Genomic DNA, 26,674 nt, shown 5'->3' on the forward strand with positions numbered 1-26,674 from the left:
TCATTTTATTTGGAAAAAGGTGTATTTTTCTTTACTGCAGTTCAATCACTATTTGCGTATATTATGCACAAAATATTATTTTTCCACATCCTTTGGTTACAAACATTATATCTAGTCATTGTGTAACTTCTGTAGTATGCTTACCAAATTGGAGATTTAAATTACTAAAAATGGATGGGGTGTATAGTTTCCATTCATTTCTTCTTGATAAAACACAATAATGGTTGCAAATTGTTTGAAGGAACCATAGGTCAAGAAAAACCCTAAAATATATAGAGGGATACAACAATCGGTCAAATTACACATCCCTTAACCCACTCTGATAAATTCACCAATATAGTACTCTTTATCTCAATCAAACACTCTTAATTATTAACTGCATGGTAAGTAATGGTTTTGATTTTGGTAATCAGCACACCCAGTTCTTGTCTACGAAGACTACGCAGTCACAAGAACTAGTCCAAGAACAAGGAAAACCCACTTTCCATGCATGTGGATTTTCATAGTTCCAGAATTCTCTTTTGTGGAACTAGTCTCGGATGAATCTGAAGAGTCTGGAGAAATTGACTTCTCCTTATCCGCTTTAGGAGCCTTTGCTGATGGTTCTGGAGCCAATGAGGGTGCCTTTGCAGGTGTCTTAGCAACAGCAAAGAAGTCCACAGGAAGAAGTACCTTACCCACCTTGTAAATAGCAAGATGTTTATCTGTGTATACAATACCAGTGATGGTGGTGTTAACCTCACCCGTTGAGATATTCACACTCCCACCGTAACTTATCACGTTCAGTTCCACCTTTCCAGGTTTAGCTCCTGCAAGTGTTCTTACAGGGTTGGTTAGAGTATCAAAATTGGAGCTAGAAACATAGTCTGACAGAACATGGAACTGTAAGAGCTCGAGCTTTTGGCCATCGGAAAGAGAGTTGAGGAAGCCTGGTTTGAGTTGAGAGAAGGAACTGTCATCAGGTGCAAGAATGGTGATGCCACCTGACTTAGTGGTGAGGAGNTGTGCATTGAGTTGGTTGATCAATTGGGTAGTTTTCATGAGGCGGATAAGGATGTTGAATGACTTGGCCTGCCTTAGGATTCCAACAATGTCAACAGCTGCAGTGTCGGGAGTAGCATCACTTGGTGACTGTGGCAATGAGGGAACCAATGGCTGTTTAGGAGCCTCAGCTGGTGGAGTAGGAGTAGGTTGAACTGGTTTAAGAGGGGCAGAAGCTGGTGATAATTGGGCTAAAGTGGTAGTGGAATACAGAAATGAAAGTAGAAGTGCTAGTGAGAAGGGCAAGACATATTGTTCTTTCATCATTTTGGTTTTGTTCAATGAAGGTTTGAATGAAGTTGGAAAGGAGTACAAATGATAGGAATTGTAATTGCAATGAGCTATTGGTGCATTGTTGATATGGTGGAGGTGGTTTTTATAGAGAATGTTTGGGAGTGGTAGACAATGATAGGTAGGTGAGAGAGTTTGTTTTAAAACCTTAAATTGTGATTTTTGAGCATACACTCTTGCTAGCTGGCAATGATATTGAGGTGTTGCATCAACAATGATATATGGATGGAGTGTTGTTTTTTCATGATTGAAGGCCACACTGATCTCCCATCACAATCAATTTTAGTTTTTTTGCTGGAACCTCTGTTATCAAACAGAGCAATTTTTTTGCAATGAAAATAGGGTGAAAGAAATAGGTATTGTGATGCACAAGTTATGGCATCTTTTGTAAAAACAATGTAGTTGGAGAAAGCAAACGGAATTGTGCAGAGAAAAACTAGAAAAACAGCAAGGAGCTGTTGCAATTGTTTTGTATATTCATAAGATGATGACATTTAGTTACAAGAATGACACAGAAGTTAACGATACAAATCCATTCTACAATTGTACAAAAAAAATTCATGTAACTCTTTTGGGATTTTGCACTTCTATAATTGGTTTGGAGAAGATGGGTTTTTCTTTTTACCATATTACCAAAAAAATTGTTTCTGATGCATGTTGATGAAAATACTTCAAGGAGGTTTGAATTTTGTTTTCTTTACTCAAACTTTTCAAGATTCAGTTCGTACTTCAAAGATAAAATCAAGCTTGAAATTACAAGTTTAAACGTTTGTTCTTTCACCCTGTTTTCCAATAATATAAAGATATTTATTGCAATTTTGTTTCATACAAAAGGGAGATATCACATTCTTCTGATATATTTTAAACTAATCTTTTTGTTATGTTTATTTTGTTTCTGAAAGGGATGGTCTGAAGGCCTAAAAACTATAAGGAAAGTTACATTATAAATAAACATCAACTAACAAAGGAATAGAAAGAAGAAAACTAGAAATAGACCAAAAAATCCGAAGAGGCGCCAAGACCAAATGGCCAACATTTGTTAAGGGTACATGAATAACCACAGTTTATGTTCTCCAATGACTTTCTAATATAGGAAGTTCGCAATTAGTCTGCTTACACAATACATTAGTTAATAAAAGATAGAATGATTATTTCCACTAGTTTCTTTATACGCCTACACATTTGCACAAAGATAAAGAGTAATTCTTTTACTGTTCATTCTTCTCTTAATCTGAACAAGGTAGGAGTGTAGTAATTTGATGCATAACGAAAAATTTAGGAATGATTATGGTTTAACAGCAACAGCTGAAATGTGAACAATTGAAGGATTCTTGCCGTTTCCATTACACCAATACACGAGAAACCAGAAAAAGACAGCAAAGTTTTAATGAAAAAGCAAAGAGAAATAAATTAACAGCATGTTTGACATAGAAAACTGGAAGTGCAGCTACGAAATGGATCATAAACACCACATGGTTGCCACTGCCATCAAAGCTATGCCAAGTGACATAAACTTTGTTCCACCAAGGCCAACCAAACTCACTGCCCCAGATTTATTCTGATCCTGCTTTGTTTCGCCTTGATAATCCTCAGAAGAATTTTCCTTGGCAGATTTGGGAGCCTTTGCAAGAGATGAAGGAGCCAAAGCTGGAGCCTTACTGGTTGCAAAGAAATCTAGAGGAAGAAGCACCTTGTCGACGTGATAAATCCCAAGTTTGTTATCAGAATATACTACTCCAAGAATGGTGGCATTGACGACCCCAGTTGAAATGTTGACACTGTTACCTAATGCATTCACGTTCAGTGGAAGCCTTACAGGGTCTTTACCCGCCACTGTCTGCACAGGGTTGCTCAGAGAATCAAAGTTTGAGCTTGAGACAAATTGTGGCAATATGTGAAACTGGATAAGTTCGATTTTCTGGCCTTCGTTGAGGGAGTTGAGGAAGCCAGCTTTGAGGTTTGAAAAGGCAGAATCATCTGGTGCAAGAATGGTTATGCCTCCAGTCTTGGCTGTTATGAGCTGTGAGTTGACGTTGTTAATGATTTCTGTGGTTTTGAGGAGGCGAATGAGGGTTGAGAACATTTTGGCCTTTTTGAGGATTCTGGTGATGTCATCAGGGACAGAGTCAGGGGAGTCTGGAGACTGAGGTAATGTGGGGACTAATGGTTTTGGTGATGGTGCTACAGCCTTTGGGGTATGGGGAGTTTTTGCTGCTGGGGCTTTTGGAGCTGCTGCAGGTGCTGGTGAAATGCCCAAGGTGGTAGAGCAAAAGAGTAAGAAGAGTGATAAGGAGAAAAGGGTTGTTTGTTTCATCTTCCAATTGCCAATTGAAGCCTTTTGAGGGTTTTGATGATTTTGGAAGAATGTGAATGGTTTGAATTAATGATTCTTGCAATTTCTGTCTGATATTTGGAATGTGTGAAGGAGAGGGTTATATAAAGCAGAGACTAAAGGGTAAGGAAATGATAGGTTGGTGAAATTTGATAGCTGTGGAGGGATATCCCAACTGTCATGTATCGTTATTGGAAAACTTACTAAGTAACTGTGTCACACACGTAACAATTAATCTTTTGTATTCAAGTTTATATCACTTAATTATTGATTGTTTTAAAATAATAGGAACCCAAGTAGAAACTCAAGAACCTCAATGAGAATTTGAGTTTTTAATAAAAATTTATTCATAACAAATCTAGATAGACTATATTGTATCATTTCTCATTGTATCACACTAAATATTCAAAGTAAAAGGTACTAAATAAAGAATTTAATAATAACTATGCTTAAGCACCTAAAAGAAAATTATGAAAAAATATTGGACTGTGTAAAAGTGTTCTCTTTAATATTCTCTCTAATCATATTTTCAATAATCATTTTAATTTTTTAACTAATGCTTACCGGTAAAAAAAAAAAAAAAGATGAAAAGAAGTTATGCTCTTAACTCTTATGCAATAGAGTATTCAAAGAAAAAACTATTGATATATAATTGATCCGAAATGCATACAAAACCACATACACTACAAAAATATAAATAGACCATCTTTTCTTCTTGCCCTCGACATGCATATCATGTCAAATCATGGCTCCACCCATGAAAGCAACCCCAACAACAAAAGACATTCACTTTACAAGTACGCTGTTGAAGTTCATGCAACCACAAGAAGCCTCCACCGGAATACCACTGTCATCATCCATATTTTTGTTAGTATCACCACTTTCTAGAAAGTAAAAATCTCATTTTTCTAACACAGAAAGATTAAGCTTTGCTCTGTAAACAATTTTCAGTTACCTATCATGGAAAGTTGGTGCATCAAGCAGGATTGGTGGTGAGAGACCGAGGAGTACTGAGTTGAAATTGAGAAGTGGAAGAAAAGAAGTATTGGCTGGTATGTGAACACTGCAACTATTTTACTTTCACGTCATAATTCATAGGTTGTCTGTCACCATACATCAGTTGGATTTGGATGCATGGATGGATCTATGAAAATCTCACCTGAAAGCACCATGGCGACAGTGTACTAGTTGAGCATTTACATCAATAAAAATTGATACTCATGTCTTGATCACTGACAGGTGTTTGATTGTGCAGAGAACTTGTATTAGGTGAGATTGTGAGATATGCCACACTCTCTTTCATTGTATGATATAAAAAACTAAAAAAGTAAATCATGTACTTTGGTCTACATTGTTTGGAACAGAGCTTGAAGACTCGTCAAAATAGAAAAATATGTTGCAAACATTCATATATTTTGGTTTAATGTTTAATTTTCACCGTATTCTTTTTCATTTGGCGGTCGGAATGGACCTAGGCAACGACCCAAGTTCGTCTTTAGATTGAAATGTCATGAGAAGTCTAAAAGACGCAATTTTTTCTTACGAGGAAACTAACAAAGGAAGAAGATGCACTACGCTACCCAAAGACACAAGAAAAACCGCACCAAAACACATCGAAAACACATTGTAATCGGTTCAAATGAAAGATAATACATCAAAGATTACTTTAATCAGATTAAAAGCAAGTTTAACCATATCAAAAGAGAGTAAACGCACCTGTAAATTCAATGCAGCGGAAAGAAAAAGCCAAGAAAGACGATGAAATGCATGAAACTTCTTGTTCCCAATCACGGTTATAACAAGAAATCAGACGTCGGTTTCACACAAGACCGACGTCTATAATTTAAAAGACATCCGTTACCTTACTAAATCGACGTCTTTCTGATTTAAAAATTAATATTCGCGAGGCTTATAGACGTCGACTCCTAAAGCAACTACCGTCTATATACGATTATAGACGTCAATGTTGAGGTATCCGACGTCGATATGACGGAAAGGAATGACTTTTCACCTATCTGACAGACATATAGATGTCGGGTATATCATAACCGACATCTATATGTCTAACAGGTAGGTGAAAAGCCATTAATGTCCGTAGTATTTACGTCAGTGCGGCAAGAACCGACGTCTATAGGGCAGAAAGAGTGACTATTCAACAACCTTGCAGGCCTATAGACGTCGGGTCTGCCCTATCAGACGTCGATAGGTCTGAAAGGTAGGTGAATAACTATTAATTTCCGTTATTTAGACGTCAGTCCCCAGGCCAACTGACGTCTATATGTCTGAATGAAATGACTTTTCATACGATATGTCAGACATATAGATGTCGGGTAGGACATCCACGACGTCTGATTGACTATAGACGTCGGCTGCACTCTTAACTGACGTCGATGTGGCAAACTTATTTACGAAAATGCCATCAGTCATCAATATACGTCAAGTTTATCCATAATCGACGTCTAGGAGGTGACGTTAATCAGCGTTTTTGCACTAGTGAAAGGAGTGATTAAGGTTATGAAATTTATTTTGGGAAACTTTACTTTCAAAGCTAATTAATAAAACTTCTTTTTACGAAGAGATAGCCCTATTGCCCCTCACAACTATCTATGAGAACAATTTCTTGTCTAGTGGGTAAAAAACTTTCCTTTCAAGTAAAAAATAAGACTATTACAGATCATTCTTAACTTGAAGAGTTTCCTCTTTCATAAAACTATGAATACACTGTTTTGTTTGATACGTTTTTGCTAGTTTACAAGCAGAAGGCCTTTTTACAATGGCCAATGAGGAATCATCTTCGACGAGTGTCAGAGACATGGGAAAGTGCTGAGTGTTATTCAGCCAAGTCCAATATAATAAATGGGTGTGAAGCAACAAGTTCATGCACAAGAAGCTTCAACAGCTAAACTCTTTGCTACTCCTTTACATGGATCTCCGAACGTATTAATTGATAGTTCAATTCTACAACTGCTTGATCCTATGCAGCCCTGTTAGAAGATGTTCTTTGGAGTAAGTATAATCCGAGTCAAAAAATAAAATAAAATTAGCAACACAAAATACATATATGAACTTATTGTTTAACAAGAAAGCATGATAACACCTTCTGCACAATGGATAGAGCCTTATTGCTGCTGCAGCGTCCGTGTTTGAAGTTTCCACAAGTCCCCTGTGGTGTTCCAAAACTAGCAAATTTGATGGAAGAGATCACCTGCTTAGGATAAGGGCATTCCAGTAACAGTACAGGCCCTACTTTTCTTCCTGATTCTGCGTCAGAATTCCATAAGTCTACAGGTGGAGGGTGAGATTCAGATACATGAGAACACACGCTTCCTATCTGTTTTGTAGCAAAACTGATTTGCTTAGGGTTGCCTCCACTTTCCTCAAACAGTACTAGTGTGTTGCCTTGAGGTCGTAACCATGATCTTGGTACATGGTATCTGCGGGATCGTACTCAAATTAGTATCTAGCAGGATTGCATTTACTTTATTTGAACAATTAAGAGCTACTTTCAAGTTTCAACTTCTCTCATGCAGAATATGTAGCACTTACAATGTCTGTGATGGCTTTCCACAGTTCTGGAGGCATTTGGATGCTTGATAGGACCCTCTATAATTGCACGAATCAGTACAACCACCGCTTGGAGAGGCATACGTAGGCCAGTATCGTCCAATGCTCTGTCCATTCACCCAAGCCTCACCTTTTCCCATCCCTGTGAAGTCAATTGCAACTGGATTGCTACCAGAGGGAGCAAAGAAGTTTGTCTGATAGAATGATTTAATATATTAGCTAGCAGCAGCAAAATCATTTCTCCTACAGTAGCATTGCCTTAATTTTCTATGAAGTGTGTGATTATGGAGATATCAGATAGAAATGTTAACACAAAATTCGACAATCCATAAACAAAGGGAAACAAATTGTAGTGAAGTAAAGAGACTTTTCGGTACATTATATATTCTATTAAAGATTACCTTGTACCAAATGAAGGGTTGGTGTACAGGTAGGGTAGATTGTGAATTCCACTGTCCAGAACTGTCACCAGATGGACCTAAATCTTCACCTTTAATACCAATCTGAATTCACACAAATTATGGACAGTGTATTCTATATATGGGTCCAACCAAAACCTCAAAATGAGAAAAAAAAAATTGGCTTTACTTAGGCTGAGAGCATGAGACTAACCTGATATGTCCACATATGGGAGGACAGATCCAGAGAGCTGCCATTTTTCAAACCTTTTAATATCACAGGGCCAGTGATCCCTGCACCCCATGTGTCAAAAAAAGCTCCATAGTTCTGATGTGCATAAGGTTTGCATTAATTGATGTGACGATGAGCACTGTTTTGGTGATACAGTGAAATAATATTGGGAGGATTAACAGATGAATATATTACAAGAAGAAAAGACAAACCTGAAGTCCCACAGTTAAACTCAGGAGATCAATTGTATTCTTCCCAGCCACTAGAGTGATGGGGATGTCTACTTTGACGTTAGCTTTCTCATGGTTGCCCATTCCACTCCCTGAAAAAGTTCTCCATAATGTCACAGATGAGTGTCATTATTGATAGATAATGAAATATTTCATTTAAACGAAGAACTGAATATTTTGCTACCTCCTTGAAACTGTTCTTACTTTATTTCTAATCAATCTTGAATTCATTTTGCTACATCCTTGAAATCGATTGAGATGCTGGCATATGAGTTTTTATATAATAAATTTTACAATTGAGAGAAGTAAATGTTGGATAACATGGGTTATAAGTTGTTGAGAGATCAAAACATAAAAGGAAATTTTCAAGGCTGCTATATAATAGGTTGGGTATCATTATTCTGATTTTGGCTTGAAGGAATGCATGAACATCAATGTTGAAGGTAGTCCAGGGGAAGCAAAGTTGTGCAGTTAAAATTTAGAACAAAAGGAAGGTAATTTGGAGATTGAAATGACCTATGTTTTAATTCTATTTATTTATATATTTTTTATTTTTTTTGTAAATGTATTTTATAGACTGAAATAACTCTTAGAATTCCTTAACAGTACTCTAGCGGTTACACATAAAAAGAGTCACATGAATATCACTAAATACTCTTAATATACCCTTCAAGAAGCATCACATTTTCATCAAATACTTGACACATTATTCAACAGAACATGAGTTATTACATCTATTCGGTATATATTTAGATGTTTAAGAATGCAAACTTGTGTAGAAATTTTTGGATTTTCAACCACACATACTAGGAAGATAGAGAGATACAGGGATGTTCCTTATTTGTCATGTAATGACTCTAGAATGCATAATGTTTGCCAACCTACACATAGTTTTCCTCAATGTAAAGCATTTTCTAAAAAAGAAGCTTTGACTTCAAGAAGGGTGGGTGGAGCGAGATACTACCAAGGAATTTAAACAATAATATAGAAGCATAAAAAGATATTGAACTCACAAGAAGGATTGATTTAAATTTAATATACCTGCAAGTTTCCCATTTATGAAAGCACGAAGAGCATGACCAAGGGATTCAATGTGAAGGACAGCTTGAGTATCAGTATCAAGATCAATGCTGCAGAAAAAAACAATGAAAATCATTATTGTGGGACAAAAAATTCCAAGCCAGAAGAAAGCTTTCTCAACCTAGAAGATATATTATATACCTTAATGAGTACCACAAATAATCACTTCTATCACCAGTTGTATTTATTTGCTCCAGCAACCCAAATTTTGAGAATGAATCAGCCTTTGAAATACCTATAGGTTCACTAATCCAACTCCATCCCGAGTAAGAATCATCCAACGAGCCAACATCTTTTAAAGATTCAGTTGTAAAGCTTGAAATCACAGATGCAGAATTTATCTGTAATCATAAATAACTATTCGTTATTCAACTTCATGCACTAGAAAATGAAAGAGGTCTGAACTGTAGATAGATCAATCACATGCATTCTGAAAGTAACCTTGTTCAATTGAACTATCTATTTTGATCTCAAAGCTGACAAGGCAAACCTTTGCAGTATTAAGCACTACATTCTTGCAGTCTGGTAGGATGCTCACAGACCATGCGGGCAGGTGATATGAATTTCCATTGAAGGTCACTTTTGCATCAGATGTGGCAATGTTGGCAAGGAAAGCGGAACACACAGCTCCAGTCTTGTAAACTGCAACCTGGATTTGAATAGTATATGTTAAGAGATGTAACTGAACTTGGGATAACTGATTCTAAATGCTGAGGAGTTTAACATTCATGATCCTTTTACCCAACAATTAAGCTTATGGACGGTTCACTAAAAGGCACATTTTATTTGTATTGACGAGACTTAATCTTCAAAATGCATGCAAATCAAGTATTGGAAAAGAGGCAGGAACTAGAGAAAACTATAACATTGAAAAAATCAGATGGAAAATGAGACATTTAGACCACTAAAATAATCCAGAAATTGTGGCCTAATTTTGAAAGGACTACATTTTACCTCTATATTTGGTCCAAGAGATGTAATTGTTGGATCAGTAGCTATCAGTGCTTCTTCACAAAGTTTAATGGCCTTATGCAAGTCTTTAAGGTGGCCCCACTTAGGCTGTCTAATAGTTCCTGCATCATGCAGTTCAGATATTTTTAAAAGAATATACATCACATTTTGAGCTTTGCCATTACATATAAAATGAGAATGTGACAATTAATGAGATATAAAGGTTGAATATAAAGGTTGAATATAAAGGTTGAAAGACTCCATACCATACTCATCAATTGGAGCATCATAATCATAACTACTAGCAACAAAAGGCCCACCAGAAGCCCGGCCAAAGTTTGTCCCTCCATGGTACTGTTTCGGAAGCAACCCAAAAAGTTGTGGCATCACCTCATTTTCTTATTATCTAGAATAGCTTAAAGTTAAAAAAGCCTTAATTACATCATGTAACATTACATTACCATATAGTAATTGTTGAAAGTTCCCCCTCGTTGGAAAAAGCGTGCCACAGCAAATGCAAGATCTTCCACAGGTCTGTGAGGTAAAGCATCACCAAATGCAAGAAACCTACAGTTTTGTAGATTTCGATAGGTTAGAAGAAAAACAAAATTAGAGTTGAATGTGAATGGAGATACTATCAGTCAGATCATATTTTGAGTATTACTTTCAAATGACTAAAGATTTTTACAGAAAAGGACACTAACCATCCAGTATAACCCTCCGTCCATATTTTTGGTTTTGCCTTAGAATTCGGTTGGAATTGGTCACAGTAAAATGCATTGCATGTGTTAATCTGAGAGTGGTTGATATGACAAAAATGTGAAATTAATAATGGTTTAGGATAATTGTTGACAGCAACATAGTAAGATTGCTCAATTCAGGAACTAAATAACACTAGAAGACAGCTAATTCATAAACTGTTCAGCATAATTGTTGATGGCTAAAAGAAGAAAACTTACAATTGGGTCAGGAGCATCTAGCTGTTGGCACATTACCCAAGGAACCCCTGTATCAAGAGATGTTGCCATTGATGCTGCCCATTTGATATAGGATTTAGCAGCTGGACCATAATCCGCATCAATGTTCCCATACTCATTTTCAATCTGTTCATAGCATTTTCACATTTAAAAGTTGGCAGTAGGCTATTAGAAATTCAGAAATCTCTGTATATCACGCTACGACATGTGGATAAGAAAAATGTATTCAGTAAAATTTAAGAAAAACCTGAGACAAAATAATAGGTCCTCCCTGTGACATATAGAGGTTCTCTTGCTTCATCATATCTACAATTTTAGCGGTGAACCGCTTCATTTCTTCCTGAGAACAATTCAATTTCACATGATAGCAGGAAGAAGATTTAGCAATATGAGACAAGAAGAAAGGAAAGGAATAATAACCTCAAATGGTTTGTTATCAGTTCGGAATTGAATTCCTGGTATAAAATGTAGCCAAAGAGGGAAACCGCTGCTCAAAAAAGTTAAAGGCCACGATCAGATATAAACTTCTTTGTGAAAAAATACGTATAAAGATCATATTTTACCCATAGTTCCATTCAGCACATGCGTATGGACCAATCCGGAGATGCACGTATAGGCCTGCTGCTGCTACTGTCTTCACAAATTTAACCAAATCTGCCCTACCTTCAAAATTATACTGCCAAGCCAAAGCACACATTCCATCATTCATTTATTCATAAATTTAAGCTTCTGATTGATATTAAGAAATACCCTCTGTCTCATTGTTCATATTAACTCAGAAAAATATGTGAAGAAGTGATCATTTACTTTCCTAAGCTGCATATACTTATTTTCGGTTTTGATTACTGAACAAGTTTGAAAAATGAACACAATGCAATGCAATGCAGGTAGCCGTGAACAATAGAAACTCTATACAAGAATGGTAATGGTAATAGTAGTAGTAATAATAACGTTAACAGAACTAGAAAGAAGAGGACCTGGCCTTGAACCGGTTCGTGTAAGTTCCAGAAAACATAAGTCTCAATAACATCAAGTCCTCCATCTTTGGACTTTTGAATGAGGTCTGGCCACATCTGCAACAAAGAAACAGCACCCCTTTTGACTCCAACTTCAAAAACAAAGGAAAAAATAGTGTAGATGGAACATTACAGAGACACAGAAAGAGGGTAATGAAGAGAACCTCTGGAGTGCTACGAGGGTAATGGATAGAACCAGAGACCAAGACTCTGCGCTTGCCATCAATGACCAATGCTCTATGGTCGTAAGTGACATTTGCGGAAAACGAAGTAGAGGCATAAATGCAGAAGAACCAAAGCAAAAGAAACAGAGTCTGTGATGCTCTCATTGCCTTCTGGAATTGTTAGTACTGGAAGCAAAACAAGTGCTAAAACGGGCTTAAGAATCAACACAGATTCTGCTCATTCCACTGTTACTTATAGCACTTCTTTCCAGAAAGAGAAGGGATAATCAAACTCAATAATCTTTTTTCTTTTTTTCATGAACACCTTATATACATCTTTTTCTATAATTTATTTCCTCATGTTATGGATCACTTACTTTTTATTTTCGTTTTCTTCAAAAGTAAATCGACATTACGGATATTCTTCCAGCATTATCCTCAATAAATTTTCTGTCTTCGGAATGTTCCCTTTTTAAGGGTCTCTCATACTTTGTTACATTAACTACTTTTCAATTCATTTTCAATATTATAAGCTTCATTAACTCTCTTATTTATATTCTCTGAACTCATCTCAACACAGTTACTTTTCTAGAAAGATAGAAATTAATTGAAAAAGTCTTGCAAACAATGTGGAAAGAAAGGAATAAAGTTTAAAAGCAGAAAGCTTTTCAGGACAGACAGAAAAAACAAGTTTGTCAAGAATGAATGTTTGGCTAGTTAGGTTCATCCATCGATTTCTTGTGTCTTTTTTTCACATCATGTTGCTGTTTGGCCTCTTGTTTGAAAGATACTCCTTTTATTAGCTGTGGAAATAAAAGAAGTTGTTAGTTGAAATTGATAAACATGGGAAAAGAGAAAGGTTATTTATTGTAAGCATTAAAAGGGTACGGCACGCATGCAAAATATTTAAAGCTTGTAAGTTAGTTAATAATGTCATTATCTTATGCTACTTTTGGTTTTAGCATGTCTTCACTCTCTTTGGCTTAAACTTTTTTTTTTTTTGTGTAATGAACTTTAAATTATTAAATATTATTATAATCAAGATGTGTGTTAACTTAATTAATAATTTTTTTATTTAAAATGGGTATCTTTTATTTTCAATTGTGAATCAAACTAGAACAAACTAATGTTCGTAAGTTTGTTTTATTGGTAAAGTTATAATAAAAAACATTTAATTTCCAAAACCTTTTATAATTTAACAAAATAAGTAGAAAATGAGTAAAGTAATTTAATTGTCAATACAATTATTTAGCCTTTACAATTTTAATAATCGAACAAGAAAGAAAAAAACTATTAAAAGAATTGGTCTAAATAGAAAAAACAATACTCTGTTTTCACAATGTGGGTACTATAAAAAAATAATAGGTTAAAAATTGAGGTTTTGGTTCCTTTTATCTTATTTATAGGTTTTAGTTTGATCGTTTCTCTTTCAAAAATCATTTTTATCTTCTCAATGTGTCATTTTCTGACCGATTCTTGACCTGAAATTTGTCATATTTGATCAACCTACATAAAAAACTATGAAACTCAATCGTCAAACAAAAATTACCATAAAAATTGAAGTGAATTTTACGAGGAAATCGAGTTCCGAACAATAAAAAGAGAGTACACAATTCATTTTTCAATTTTTAATTAGTTCAAGGTTGGACCCATATAGTTTTATTCTATTTTCACTGGATCTACGATTATTATTAATTTGAATTCTATATTTTTCATATTAGTCATGAGTCTAATAGAAAAAGTTTTAGGTAATCATAATATATATATATATATATATATATATATATATATATTGTTTTTTTTTCATAAACTTGGTGTACTAAGATTTCACGTCATACTACTTTTTGTGACCAAAAAATAAAGTTTGGTCAGGAAAAAATGACAACTTTTTAAAATAAACAAATTTATCCACATATATGAAGAATCAAATTAAATTTTTAAAAGAAAAATTACTAATTGAAACTTATAAGTAAAATAAAGAATATTTTTTTTTATTGAAAGGAATATGTAAGTAAGTGCATTAAAAAAATCCTAAAAAAAGGCAACATTTTTAGTATTCCAATGAAATATTTTTATTTATGAATTTTTAACTAATATCCTTAAAGCATGAGTTAGAACAAACTATTTTATGGGGGAAAAGTGATAAATAAAGCTTAAATATTATTTTCACAATCAAATTTTATTAACAAAATAAGTTTAATATATATTAAAAATTAAAGGGGCTTCTCACAAACTTCATTAAATTAATTGTGAACATATGAACACAAACAAAATAAAAGAAATCAATTTTGCATTAAACCGATTCAGAAAATCTGTATATTACATTGAAGTTCACTTATCCCACACAAATAAGTTTAGGTATACCACAAAAACATAATATATACAGGAGATTATGGAGAACTCCCCAAAAGTATTTAAACTTTTAAGTCTCAATTTTAAGTAAATATAGGAACAGTGAATGAATTAGTATCACTGACTATTGTGTATCTGTGGGCTACATTGGCTCGTTTTGTTAGTTCGCAGTAGTCATTCATAACATACATAACATAATTAAATAGAAAAACTCTCTTTAGCAATTTTTTTTTATAATTTTATTGGTTTGTGATGGGTCCGTTTTAAATATTTTTTTAAAATAAAATCAAACAGACCAATAAAATAATGACACGCGTTTTGTTGTCAAAAAGTTATTAAAAAAGAATTATTAAAATATCATTCTCCAATTAAATATTAACTGAGTAGTGAGTAACAGCAATATGGTATATTCAAACTGTGGAATTATTGATACCTGATGCTTTTTATAATTACAGAATTAAGAAAACTATATCAACTTCATGCATATAAGAACTTTAAAACTGTGAAAAACTTCTTTTTTATTTATGAAAAGCAGGCTTCCAAGATACAAGAGAGCTCATGTATATATAGCAAGAAAACAAACTGTTATCAGTTAAAACTGATAACACAGTGTAACAGAAAAGTCTCTGAAAACATAGACTCACAACAGTTTGTAAATTCATCAAATCCTGCTTTGGTTCATGATGACAATGCAAGCAGGATAAGTCCTCCAACAACAAGGGACACCCACTTTCCTCGTACGTTGATGTTCACAGTGCCAGAGTTGTCGCTTGTGGAATTAATTTCAGATGATTCTGAGGAATCTGGAGACAGTGGCTTCTCCTTATCCGCTTTAGGAGCCTTTGCTGAAGGTTCTGGTGCCAAAGATGGTCCCTTTGCTGGTGCCTTGGCTACTGCAAAGAAGTCCATAGGAAGAAGCACCTTCCCCACCTTGTAAATAGCAAGATGTTTATCTGTGTATACAATGCCAGTGATGGTGGTGTTAACCTCACCCGTTGAGATGTTCACACTGCCTCCGTAACTTATCACATTCAGTTCCACTTTTCCAGGTTTAGCTCCTGCAAGCGTTCTCACGGGGTTGGTTAGAGTATCAAAGTTAGAGCTAGAAACATAGTCTGACAGAACATGGAATTGTAAGAGCTCGAGCTTTTGGCCATCAGAAAGAGAGTTGAGGAAGCCTGGTTTGAGTTGAGAGAAGGAACTGTCATCAGGTGCAAGAATGGTGATGCCACCTGACTTAGTGGTGAGGAGCTGTGCATTGAGTTGGTTGATCAATTGGGTGGTTTTCATGAGGCGGATAAGGATGTTGAACGACTTAGCCTGTCTCAGGATTCCAACAATGTCAACAGCTGGAGTGTCGGGAGTGGCATCACTTGGTGACTGTGGCAATGAGGGAACCAATGGCTGTTTAGGAGCCTCAGCTGGTGGAGTAGGAGTAGGTTGAACTGGTTTAAGAGGAGCAGAAGCTGGTGATAATTGGGCTAAAGTGGTGGTGGAATACAAAACTGAAACTAGCAGTGCTGCTGAGAAAGACAAAAGACATTGCTTTTTCATCATATTTTGGTGTTTTTAGATGATAATGGTTTGGAAGATATAGGAAAGGAATGGAAATGGTAGGATTTGTATATGCAATGTGCAGTGGATGAATTGATATGGTGGTGGAGATGGTTTTTATATAACATGTCTCGGAGTGGGAGACAGTGAAAGGTAGGTGAGAGGTTTTGTTTGAAAATCTTGAAATGTGATTTGTGATCATACAATGAGTTAATAGCTGGCAAAGGAGAATGAGGTGTTGCATCAATGAAGATGTATGGATGAAAAGTTACAAACTGAACTGTTAAAAGGTTACTTCATCAGATGCTTTCTGTAATTTTGTTTTTCTTTTCTTAGTAATGAGATGGGAAGGTTAACAGTGTGTATAAGAACATTCTTGATTTGGCAAATATAGTAATTGTTTTGGCAAATACAATCACTTCTTCTTGGCAAGTCTTTACAATCCCAATTTGTATTGTAACTACTTAAAAATGAAAGAGTGAATGCATTTATTATGTTAAAAATGTAGTTATTTATTATTTAATAAGAATATTTATTCAAAGATACTGAAAGAATGCAATTCTTTGATTGGACCATTTAATTTCCAAAACGGAGATCTTCATCATTTTGGCCATATCATTTTCTAATATGTTAGTAAGCCACCTTTTAAATTACATTTTCAAATGTATATGCATGCATCCAATTTGGTATATATGATGAATCCTGACAATAACATTTTACATTTGACATGAATGAAGGCATAATAGTTCAGTTCACATATTCATGGTTCACATCTTAATGTTCTCCCTATCAACTTGATACACCTCTCTCACCAATACAATAATGTGAATATTATCTGTCTTAAAAGAGTTTTATTTTAGGAATTAGAAACAAGGCTTCATCATTCTAACCACAATATGTACTCATCATTATCCTTGTTCTGCATGACAGATGAAATATATCCTCATACTCCACAACTAGCAAATTTCACTGCAATAACATTTCACCAACCTATCATTTCTTTGCCTCTAATCACTATATAACCCCTCTCCTTCACACATCCCAAATATCAGACACAGATTGCAAGAATCATTAATCAAACCATTCACATTCTTCAACAAATCATCAAAGCTCATCCACAGGCTTTAGTTGGCAACTAGAAGATGAAACAAGCAAACCTTTTCTCTTTATCAGTGTTCATACTCTTTTGGTATACCACCTTGGCCATTTCACCAGCACCTGCAGCAGCTCCAAAAGCTCCAGCAGCAAAAACTCCCCATACCCCAAAGGCTGCAGCACCATCACCAAAACCATTAGTCCCCACATTACCTCAGTCTCCAGACTCCCCTGACTCTGTCCCTGATGACATCACCAGAATCCTCAAAAAGGCCAAAATGTTCTCAACCCTCATTCGCCTCCTCAAAACCACAGAAATCATCAACAACGTCAACTCACAGCTCATAACAGCCAAGACTGGGGGGATAACCATTCTTGCACCAGATGATTCTGCCTTTTCAAACCTCAAAGCTGGCTTCCTCAACTCCCTCAACGAAGGCCAGAAAATCGAACTTGTCCAGTTTCACATATTGCCACAGTTTGTCTCAAGCTCAAACTTTGATTCCCTGAGCAACCCTGTGCAGACAGTGGCCGGTAAAGACCCTGTAAGGCTTCCACTGAACGTGAATGCATTAGGTAACAGTGTCAACATTTCAACTGGGGTCGTCAATGCCACCATTCTTGGGGTAGTATACTCTGATAACAAACTTGGGATATATCATGTCGACAAGGTGCTTCTTCCTCTGGATTTCTTTGCAACCAGTAAGGCTCCAGCTTTGGCTCCTTCATCTCTTGCAAAGGCTCCCAAATCTGCCAAGGAAAATTCTTCTGAGGATGATCAAGGCGAAACAAAGCAGGATCAGAATAAATCTGGGGCAGTGAGTTTGGTTGGCCTTGGTGGAACAAAGTTTATGTCACTTGGCATAGCTTTGATGGCAGTGGCAACCATGTGGTGCTGATGATCCATTTCGCAGCTGCACTTCCAATTTTCTATGTCAAACATGCTGTTAATTTATTTTTCTTTACTTTTTTTTGTTTAAAGTTTGCTCTGTTCCTGGTATCTTGTGTGTTGGGTTATAGAAAGGGCGAAAATCCTTAAATGATTCACGATTCAGTTGTTAAACCGTAATTGTTCCAACATGTTTATATTCTAAATTCCTTTTGTTAAGAATTTATATTTCTTGTGGAGACTATACACAATGTATATTTACTGCTAATAAGCATCTTGTTCATAAGGCAAAGATAGTGACTTTTATTTTTGTGTTGAAAATATCTGGCATTAAACTCTTTCTACCAAGTGTGACAAGCAATAATTATATCAGAATTATTTGTTTTTATTTTCTAACAGTAATATATAACATCTATTATGTTTATAAAAAGAGTGGCTGTGTTAAGCAAAATTTGTAATACACTTTGTACTATTGGCAGACATGAAAAAAGGTTGAACTTTTAAAATTGAACATTCCATGTTTGATTTTATCTTTGATTGAAGTACGAATGAAATCCTAAAAGGTATTAAATTGGAGAAAAATCAAAACTAAAAAGTCTTCTTGAATCGTTTCCGTAACATTCATCAAAAACATTGTTTTGGATAACCAATTAAGAGTTATTCCGTGAATTTGTTATTAATCAACAAAGATGTTAGGAAGATATAAAGGTAAAAGGAAAATAAAAAACATCTTCTCCCAACTGATATCAATATCAGTGACAAAGGAAGAACAACATGGCAGTAATTGACATGTACTATTCTACTCACACATGTTGCTAAATCAATATGGCAGTAATTTACATGTACTATTCTACTCACACATCTTGCTAAATTACATGTTATATAATAAAGGAAAATTATATTTTAACACTAATTTTTTACACTATTTTGACACTGCACACTTGTCAAAACGTGGTTGGACAATTTCAAATTAAAAAAATTAAGACAAGGATATATTTGAAAGAAAAAAAAACCAAAGTTCTTTTTTAATTTGAAATCTTTCAACCACATTTGGACACGTGTGCAGTGTCAAAATGGTATCAAAAAATTGGTGAAAATATCATTTTCCTATAATAAAAGTGGTGTCAGAAAAAACCAAGAGAATTTACAAAATCAATTGATTGTGATGAGAGAATGGTGTGGTCTTCAATCATAAAAGGAAGTTGATATTTTGACAAATTTTTTTAACAATTTTTTATAACAGAACACGTGTCATCACTTTATTGGTCTATTTTGAATTTATGTTTAAAAAAATATTTGAAATAGACTAATCACAAGTTGCCACGTATACGTTGTCAAAATGTTATTAAAGGAACTTTTTCCATCATAAAAACACATCCTTCTCTCCGTACTTACTTTAGGATGCTAATATTTTAACAATATTTTTTAACAACTTTTTTACAATAGAACACGTGTTATTATTTTATTGGTATGTTTAAATTTGTTTTAAAAAATAATTAAAACGGACCATTCACAAACTATAAGTATGAATTGTCAAAAAAAGTATTTAAAAGAAAATTTTCCCTTCCTTTAATATATCATGCTGATGCAACACCTCAATATCCTTTTGCCAACTAGAAATTTAAGTGTATGCTCTCATGAATCACTATTTAAGGTTTTAAAAAAGAGCCTTTCACCTATCTATCAATTCCTCCCACTTCCAAACTTTCTCTATAAAAGCCTACTCCTTCATGCCATCAACTCATCAACTGCACACTGCAATTACAATTCCTATAATTTGAAATCACTTCAAATATATCATCCAAACCTTCATATAACAAAAATGATGAAAAAGCAACTTTTCTTGTCCTTCTCACTAACAATGCTCTCCTTTCATCTTTGTTTTTCACCACCACTTTATCCCAGTTATCACCAGCTGCAGCTTCCCTCGTGACATTGATGTAATCTCGAGGCAGGCCGAGTCATTCAACATCCTTATCCGCCTCATGAAAACCACGCAATTGATCAACCAACTCAATGCACAACTCCTCACCACTAAGTCAGGTGGCATCACAATTCTTGCACCTGATGACAGTTGGGGAGAAGTTCGACACACACATAGAACTTCACACATAGTAAGACATTGTCTAGAGAAAGTAGCAAGTGCTGGGAAGAATTGTAAGAGAGATGGAGGAATATGCATTTTTATATAATTCGTATTATTACGTAATTTTATACATGTATTATGTATTGTTAATGTTTTATATCGTAAAAGCAAGAAAAGGAAAACATTATTTTTTTTCTTATCACACTAAGACGGTTTTTCATATTGAATAGGTTGCATATCATGAATATGTTAGTACCAATTAAATGTAAAACGTAGTCTGTAAAATTATTAAGAAATTCAGTTTTTAAAATTGACTTATTAAAGTTAAATTTATCTCTATTTATATATGAATCTTTTCTTTTGGTTGATATGCGGTTTTCAAAATACTTTTTATGCACATAATAATAATGACAAATAGATACATATCATAATTCATTTTTTTAAATTGAATATGAAGACGAAAGATTAGTACGTACAAATAGATACATATATATATATATATATATATATATATATATATATATATATATATATACTTCTTTTTTCTTTGGTTTGTTCTATATTCGTAAAGTTTAATCATATCTTCAAAGTATTTTTCCTTTTATCAACATCTTTTCACACTTTTTTCTTTATATGTGGTTATATTAGGATGAATGTTCTTAATTTCATTGAATCGAATAATTTATGGGTCAGATATTCATTTGATTATTTCTATTCTTCTATATATTATTTATTTGTTACATGAAAATGTTTAAACCCTTGATGAACTGGGTAACAAAAAAACTTATAATCCTGTTTATTGTCTTTTATCCTTAGTTTTTTTTTTTAAAAAAAAAAAAACTTTTGTTTTTCTTAGACAATTTTCATTATCTTTCAATGATTCGATGATTCAATATTTGATAAGTTTTCTTAGATCTTAGAGATATTCTTCCTTTTATCACATCCTTAATTATAGGTTTTTTTTTTCTTTGTACAACTTTATTTAATGATGTATCAATTCGTTTCTGAGACACCCAATTGATAATTTTTATTATTTCTAATATTTTGATTTGTTGATTATTTTGATAATGTAAAATATTATTTGGATATTTTTTTTATATAATTCTATGTATTATAATTTTCTCATAAGAACAATTTTAACATCACAGTTATATAAATATATTTCATTTACTATTATAATATAATAATTTGTTACCATAAATATCTTTTTATCAACATTTAATTGATGTTCAAAAGATAAAAGATCTATTTAAATTCTTATTAGTTCAATTTTTTTATATATACAATTTCGTCTAAGTGATATATTATAAAATTTTCATAATTTCTTATTAGAATTTAGAAAAAAGAAATAAATTTATATAATTGTAATATTTGAAATCCTGAAAATATAAAAATTAACTTTTTGTTAAAATCATAAAATATATGGAGATGCGTACAAGTGTTGCTTTTTAATGTTACACTTTTGAAGCTGATAACTCCATAGCAAAGAAACAATTCATAAAACAGAAGAACAAAAGCAAACGACGAAAGGGAAAAAAAGAAAATACAATCACAAAGTAATAGAATAATTGTACTCTTACACACATATTATTTATTATATTATTTCAGATCAAATTAAGTTCTGTGTGAATATATTATTTATAACCAAAATGAATACACAAGTTAGAAAAACTAACTATGTGGTTCGTAGATGATGTCGCCACACGTGCATTTCCAGACCTGGGGGACGTATTCGTCTGGTCGCCGGGAGACTCTGACGGATCGCTGGGCGGCAGGTGGTGGCAAAGGTACCAAAATTGGTGTACAGGGTATGCATGAATTACACCTTTTAATGCAGGTTGGTGGATTTGACAAAGCATTACCGCTGAAGATCACAGTGAAAAACAAGAACAAGAAGAAAACATTGCGACAAATATTAGTTTTGTTCACCAAGATAACCATGTTTTCCTTCCTCTCTATCAACAATCACAAATTATCAGATATTCCTCCAAATAATTCAAAGGTTCTTATATAACCAATCAAATAATAAATGTAGATAAATTTACCAAGAATAATTAAATATATATTTATTTAGATTAATAAAATGAATAATTAGAACATTATTGAAATAAGACTAAATTAATTTTTTATTTATTTTTTAAGTTGTAATTAATTTAGTTGAATATATTTATCTATGTAATAGGATGGATAAATGGAAAATTTAATTGAATAAGATCTTAGATTAAATACTTTTTTTTTATATTTTTAAGATTTTAATTAATTTAATATATTAATAGAATGAATAATTGGAAAGTTTATTAGAATAAGAAAAAATTAAACACTTTTTTATATTTTTTAATATTTTAATTAATTTAATTGAATATTATTATTTATATTACTATAATTAATAATTGGAAAGTTTATTATAGAATAAATTAAATATATTTTTTATTTTTCTTAATATTTTAATTAAAAAATGAATAATTAAAAAATGTATTAGAATAAGACAAAATTAATTATAACTAATATAAAAAATTTAATAAAGTGGGAAAATAAATAACACAAAAATTATTTTATTTCAATTATTGTTTTTAATTTTCCTTAAATTCTTATTAATATAAATCACCATAAATTATTAAATTAAAATCTTAAAAAATAAAAATTGTAATAAATTATTTATTAAATTATTCAATTAATTAAGTGCAAAAAAAAATATATCATTGAAACAGAGAATAAAAATTAAAAAATATAAATGTAAAGTGTGTAAAAATTTATTGGGTACCAAGATAATTGTATCCACAGGAAACCATGTACAACATTAGAGGAATATCATGAAATCAAACAATATGATTTAGAAATATTTTATAGATATTAATTGTGCCTTATCTTATTAGTAATTTTTATTAGTAACATTGGTAGAAGTATTACTAAAAAAATTTAATGACATTTTAAATAGAAAATTAACGTTACTAATGTTGTTTAATTAAAAAATAATATTATAAAAGTATTGCCTGTTGGTAATTTTTTTTTAATGAAGATAGCATTATTCAACTAAATTCTTTTTCGTAATATTCTTTTTTTATATATGTTACTCATTGTAAATGTTCAGCAACATCTAATGAATATTTTTACAACATTTACTATGTGCACGATAACATCAATTACATTAATTGTTCCAAGCATATGTTATATGGATCATTAGCTATAATTTTTTTTTTATCTAATATTAAATGTTTAATACATGCTTTCAAATAAAAGGAATTAACTATAACTTTTAATCTCTTTGATGCATGAATCAAATCATATATAATAAAGCAAGAATTTAATTAAAAAATGTATTTTTATTAATTAATTGTCAATATATAAAGTCAATATGTTTTGGAGATTTTCTAGCCATTGATCATTTAATTTTCTTTTTATTACTCTTCTATAATGATTTTAATAAAATTCTAATAGATTTTAATAAAATTCAGTGTATTCAAACACTCAAGTTCTCAAACTTGGATACTAATTTATTGACAATAAATATTTTGTATGAATAGTCTAATTCACTTTTCATTCATTAATTAGTCAAAGAATATAACTCTAAACTTATAGAGTTAAATTTGACTTTCCAATTTCAAGCCTTTAATGCCTGCTAATCATTCCAAATCAATACAAAATAACTCATAATCTTTCCACTCTAAACTAAACAACTGAAAAATTGCTATTAACTACCACATTTAACTTTATTCAACATAGCTCCTGCAACTATTCTCACAGTTAATTAATTTATTTTAGTATAACATGATTTCGTATTAATTTATATTGGTGAACCTAATATTTGCTAACCATAAAATTTAATTTTGTTTTCAAAATAAATGCATGTTATTTTAGTATAACATGACTTTTCTCTAACTATAATAACTTTCGTTATGGTGAACCTAATATTTTTAAAAATTTAATTTAATTTTGTTTTCAAAGTACGTAATTTAGTAATATTTATTAAATGTTGTAAAACATTTTCTACAGTATTTTTCTATAAAAAAAAAGTAATATTACTAAAATATCTTGTACCATTGTTAAGGTTGTCTTTATTTTAAAAAAATACTTTTATAATATTAATTATTTATTAAAATACATTTGCAACATTTCCTATTGAAAAAAAGTCAGTGAAAAAATTTAGAAACATTTTTATAAATGTAATTATTATCAGGTAGAAATTATACTAAACATTATTAGAAGTTATTAAATCTTATTAATTAAATTAGTTGACTTCGTGATATTCGTTTTAATGTTATTTATCTTATTAGTTTTATAGAGTTATTTTTACTTTTAATTAAGACTAGGAGGTTGAGATTTTGGTTATATAAATACATGGTCGCAACACAAACCTTTGAATTATTTGAACAATCTGTTGATGTTCATAGAGAAGAAAGAAAACATGGACAACGAAACTCGTCTTTGTAGCAAACTCTTGTTATTGGTATTATTTTGCACACTTCTATTCAGCAGCAGTGCTGCTTCTACCAAGGGTATGAAATTCTTTCATTAGTATACTCGTTATTATTATTTAAACTGTTATTAATTCTTTCGTTAATATACTCGTTTGGGAGGTTTTGTTCAATATGGTCTTACCTTTTTTTAGTAACAATTGATCTTACATTTTGAAAAAACTGTTCAATTGACTCCTTTTTTGTTACGACGTCAATTTTCTAACGGTGTTGGTTACGACGTCAATAAGTTCTTTCATGCATTCACCTATCCAAATGTTAATGTTATGTTAAAAACCATGTCATCATCATATACAATAAGGACTATAATAAACAATTTAAACTTGAATATGGGACCACTATGAACAAAAAGGACTCAATTGAAGAGTTGTTTCAAAAGGTGGGATCAATTGTTATGAAAAAAAAAAGGTAGGATCATATTGAACAAACCCTCCCAAACTAGAGACCAAAAGCAGTATTAAGCCTAAAATCATTAACTTATATATATATATAATTGTATTTGGGATAATGATATTTTAACAATTCTTTTTTAACAACTTTTTGATAACAAAATACGTGTCAGCATTTTATTGGTCTGTTTGAATGTATTCTTAAAAAATATTTGAAACAGATCAATCACAAATGGTCATATATGCATTGTCAAAAAGTTGTCAAAAAAAAGTTGTTAAAAGAAAATTTTTTTCTTGTATTTGATCTCATAACGTGATAGCAGAAAGTAAAATTGAAGAAAGTTTTGTGTCATCAACAGGTAGGCCTAAAATGTTTATCGGATCAGAACCACCAACCTGTTTTTCCAAGTGTGAGGAGTGCACACCCTGTAAACCAATTACTGTATCGCCACCTGCTCCCATGCAAACCGACACAGCCTCCCAACGATCCGACGACTTTGATTCTGAGGCTCAAGTCTGGAAATGTACGTGTGGCGGCAAGTTGTATGACCCATAGATTTATTATCGTGTATTCAAATGAAAAATAATGGTATTTGACACCAATTTTTTTTTTATTTATAAAAGTTGTGACAGAAAAAAAAATATCATAAATGTTTTAAATTTCATTTTTTAATTTTTTTTTTCTTTTTAAATTCGGTCTTAAAACTTTTGATTTTAATATTTAATGTTAACATTTGTCAGTTATGCACGTTTTGGAATATTGAAAAGTGACATTCATTAAGTCTCTTGTATTATTGGTAAAGATTTGAAATATTGAAAAATGATATTCATTAAATCTCCTATATTATTGATGTGGTAGATCATGATGAAAACTATATTGACGATGATAAAGAAATAACTTAAAGATACAAAGATATATTAAAAGTATTTGAATAAGTTGAAAGAGTTATATAATATTTAAAGATGAAATACAATAAATATAGAATTTTATAATTTATTAATTAGGTGTTAATTTAAAGAAATTATTAGATATTGAAATTTAATAGTCTAAGATTTTTAGTAGAGACAATAAGCATTTTAGGTTCTAAAGAGGCCTAGTGACTTTAAAATCCGCAATGGCAGAGATCAATGTGAAATAACAACTCAGGGTGAGATTCACACTACAAAATACAAAATAAGTTATCCCTTCAATAGTTAGTATAAAATTTACACTCTCATTCTTTTTTCTAAGTAATAATTATTTACAAAGCTCAAATAGATAAGTCACACATCGTATTCCTAAAATCAAGTACGGAAATTGAAGAGTTTCATATATAATTAAATAATGCACTAAGCTTGAATTATTAGGATATCACAATAAGAATACATTACTGATGAAATTTTTGTTGACAAAAATACATTTATTTGTAAAATAAAATTTTCACTGACCTTTTTTTTCTAAAAATAAATTAATTCGGAAGCTTCCTCTTATAAAAAGAAAGAGAAAAATAGAAAAGTCCAACATAGTAATCCTAAAATCAAGAAGTTGAAAAGAAATTGAAGAGTCCCATACATAATGACA

The 26,674-nt window shown here is 32.2% G+C and overlaps 5 protein-coding genes across 5 annotated transcripts; 1 reads left to right on the top strand and 4 right to left on the bottom strand.

The window, feature by feature from the left end:
* Positions 1-251: 251 nt before the first annotated feature.
* On the bottom strand, positions 252-1,403 carry LOC106755647 (fasciclin-like arabinogalactan protein 12). The gene has a single exon (XM_014637834.2). It carries the CDS (start codon positions 1,306-1,308, stop codon positions 439-441), a length of 870 nt encoding a protein of 289 aa, XP_014493320.1. The 5' UTR covers positions 1,309-1,403; the 3' UTR covers positions 252-438.
* Positions 1,404-2,638: 1,235 nt separating this feature from the next.
* Positions 2,639-3,753, bottom strand: LOC106755609 (fasciclin-like arabinogalactan protein 11). The gene has a single exon (XM_014637794.2). It carries the CDS (start codon positions 3,644-3,646, stop codon positions 2,792-2,794), a length of 855 nt encoding a protein of 284 aa, XP_014493280.1. The 5' UTR covers positions 3,647-3,753; the 3' UTR covers positions 2,639-2,791.
* A 2,514-nt stretch (positions 3,754-6,267) lies between these two features.
* LOC106756136 (beta-galactosidase 8-like) lies at positions 6,268-12,613 on the bottom strand. The gene is made up of 19 exons (XM_014638413.2): positions 12,277-12,613; positions 12,074-12,169; positions 11,660-11,772; positions 11,517-11,583; positions 11,344-11,436; positions 11,079-11,222; positions 10,824-10,912; positions 10,581-10,686; positions 10,386-10,473; positions 10,123-10,241; positions 9,659-9,817; positions 9,310-9,509; positions 9,130-9,218; positions 8,071-8,180; positions 7,841-7,954; positions 7,630-7,731; positions 7,211-7,422; positions 6,762-7,098; positions 6,268-6,648 (listed from the first exon to the last, which is right to left on the bottom strand). The coding sequence occupies exons 1-19, from the start codon at positions 12,439-12,441 to the stop codon at positions 6,541-6,543; spliced, it is 2,511 nt and encodes an 836-aa protein (XP_014493899.1). The 5' UTR covers positions 12,442-12,613; the 3' UTR covers positions 6,268-6,540.
* Positions 12,614-15,129: 2,516 nt separating this feature from the next.
* Positions 15,130-16,282, bottom strand: LOC106756137 (fasciclin-like arabinogalactan protein 12). The gene has a single exon (XM_014638415.2). It carries the CDS (start codon positions 16,183-16,185, stop codon positions 15,307-15,309), a length of 879 nt encoding a protein of 292 aa, XP_014493901.1. The 5' UTR covers positions 16,186-16,282; the 3' UTR covers positions 15,130-15,306.
* An 828-nt stretch (positions 16,283-17,110) lies between these two features.
* LOC106756138 (fasciclin-like arabinogalactan protein 11) lies at positions 17,111-18,388 on the top strand. Its single transcript, XM_014638416.2, has one exon. The coding sequence runs from the start codon at positions 17,325-17,327 to the stop codon at positions 18,174-18,176; it is 852 nt and encodes a 283-aa protein (XP_014493902.1). The 5' UTR covers positions 17,111-17,324; the 3' UTR covers positions 18,177-18,388.
* The last annotated feature ends 8,286 nt before the right edge of the window (positions 18,389-26,674 follow it).

The sequence above is a fragment of the Vigna radiata genome, chromosome 2 (assembly GCF_000741045.1).
Source record: "Vigna radiata var. radiata cultivar VC1973A chromosome 2, Vradiata_ver6, whole genome shotgun sequence".
Classification (NCBI taxonomy): Eukaryota; Viridiplantae; Streptophyta; class Magnoliopsida; order Fabales; family Fabaceae; genus Vigna; species Vigna radiata.

What these genes read in the sequence shown, in the direction of transcription:
- LOC106755609 (XM_014637794.2), bottom strand. Translation starts at nt 3,646, where the DNA reads ATGAAACAAACAACCCTTTTCTCCTTATCACTCTTCTTACTCTTTTGC.
- LOC106756136 (XM_014638413.2), bottom strand. Translation starts at nt 12,441, where the DNA reads ATGAGAGCATCACAGACTCTGTTTCTTTTGCTTTGGTTCTTCTGCATT. An exon ending in CTTTCAACAATTACTATATG is followed by an intron (nt 10,474 to 10,580) that starts GTAATGTAATGT and finishes CTTCCGAAACAG; the next exon opens with TACCATGGAGGGACAAACTT. An exon ending in TAGTGCTTAATACTGCAAAG is followed by an intron (nt 9,510 to 9,658) that starts GTTTGCCTTGTC and finishes TTATGATTACAG; the next exon opens with ATAAATTCTGCATCTGTGAT.
- LOC106756137 (XM_014638415.2), bottom strand. Translation starts at nt 16,185, where the DNA reads ATGATGAAAAAGCAATGTCTTTTGTCTTTCTCAGCAGCACTGCTAGTT.
- LOC106756138 (XM_014638416.2), top strand. Translation starts at nt 17,325, where the DNA reads ATGAAACAAGCAAACCTTTTCTCTTTATCAGTGTTCATACTCTTTTGG.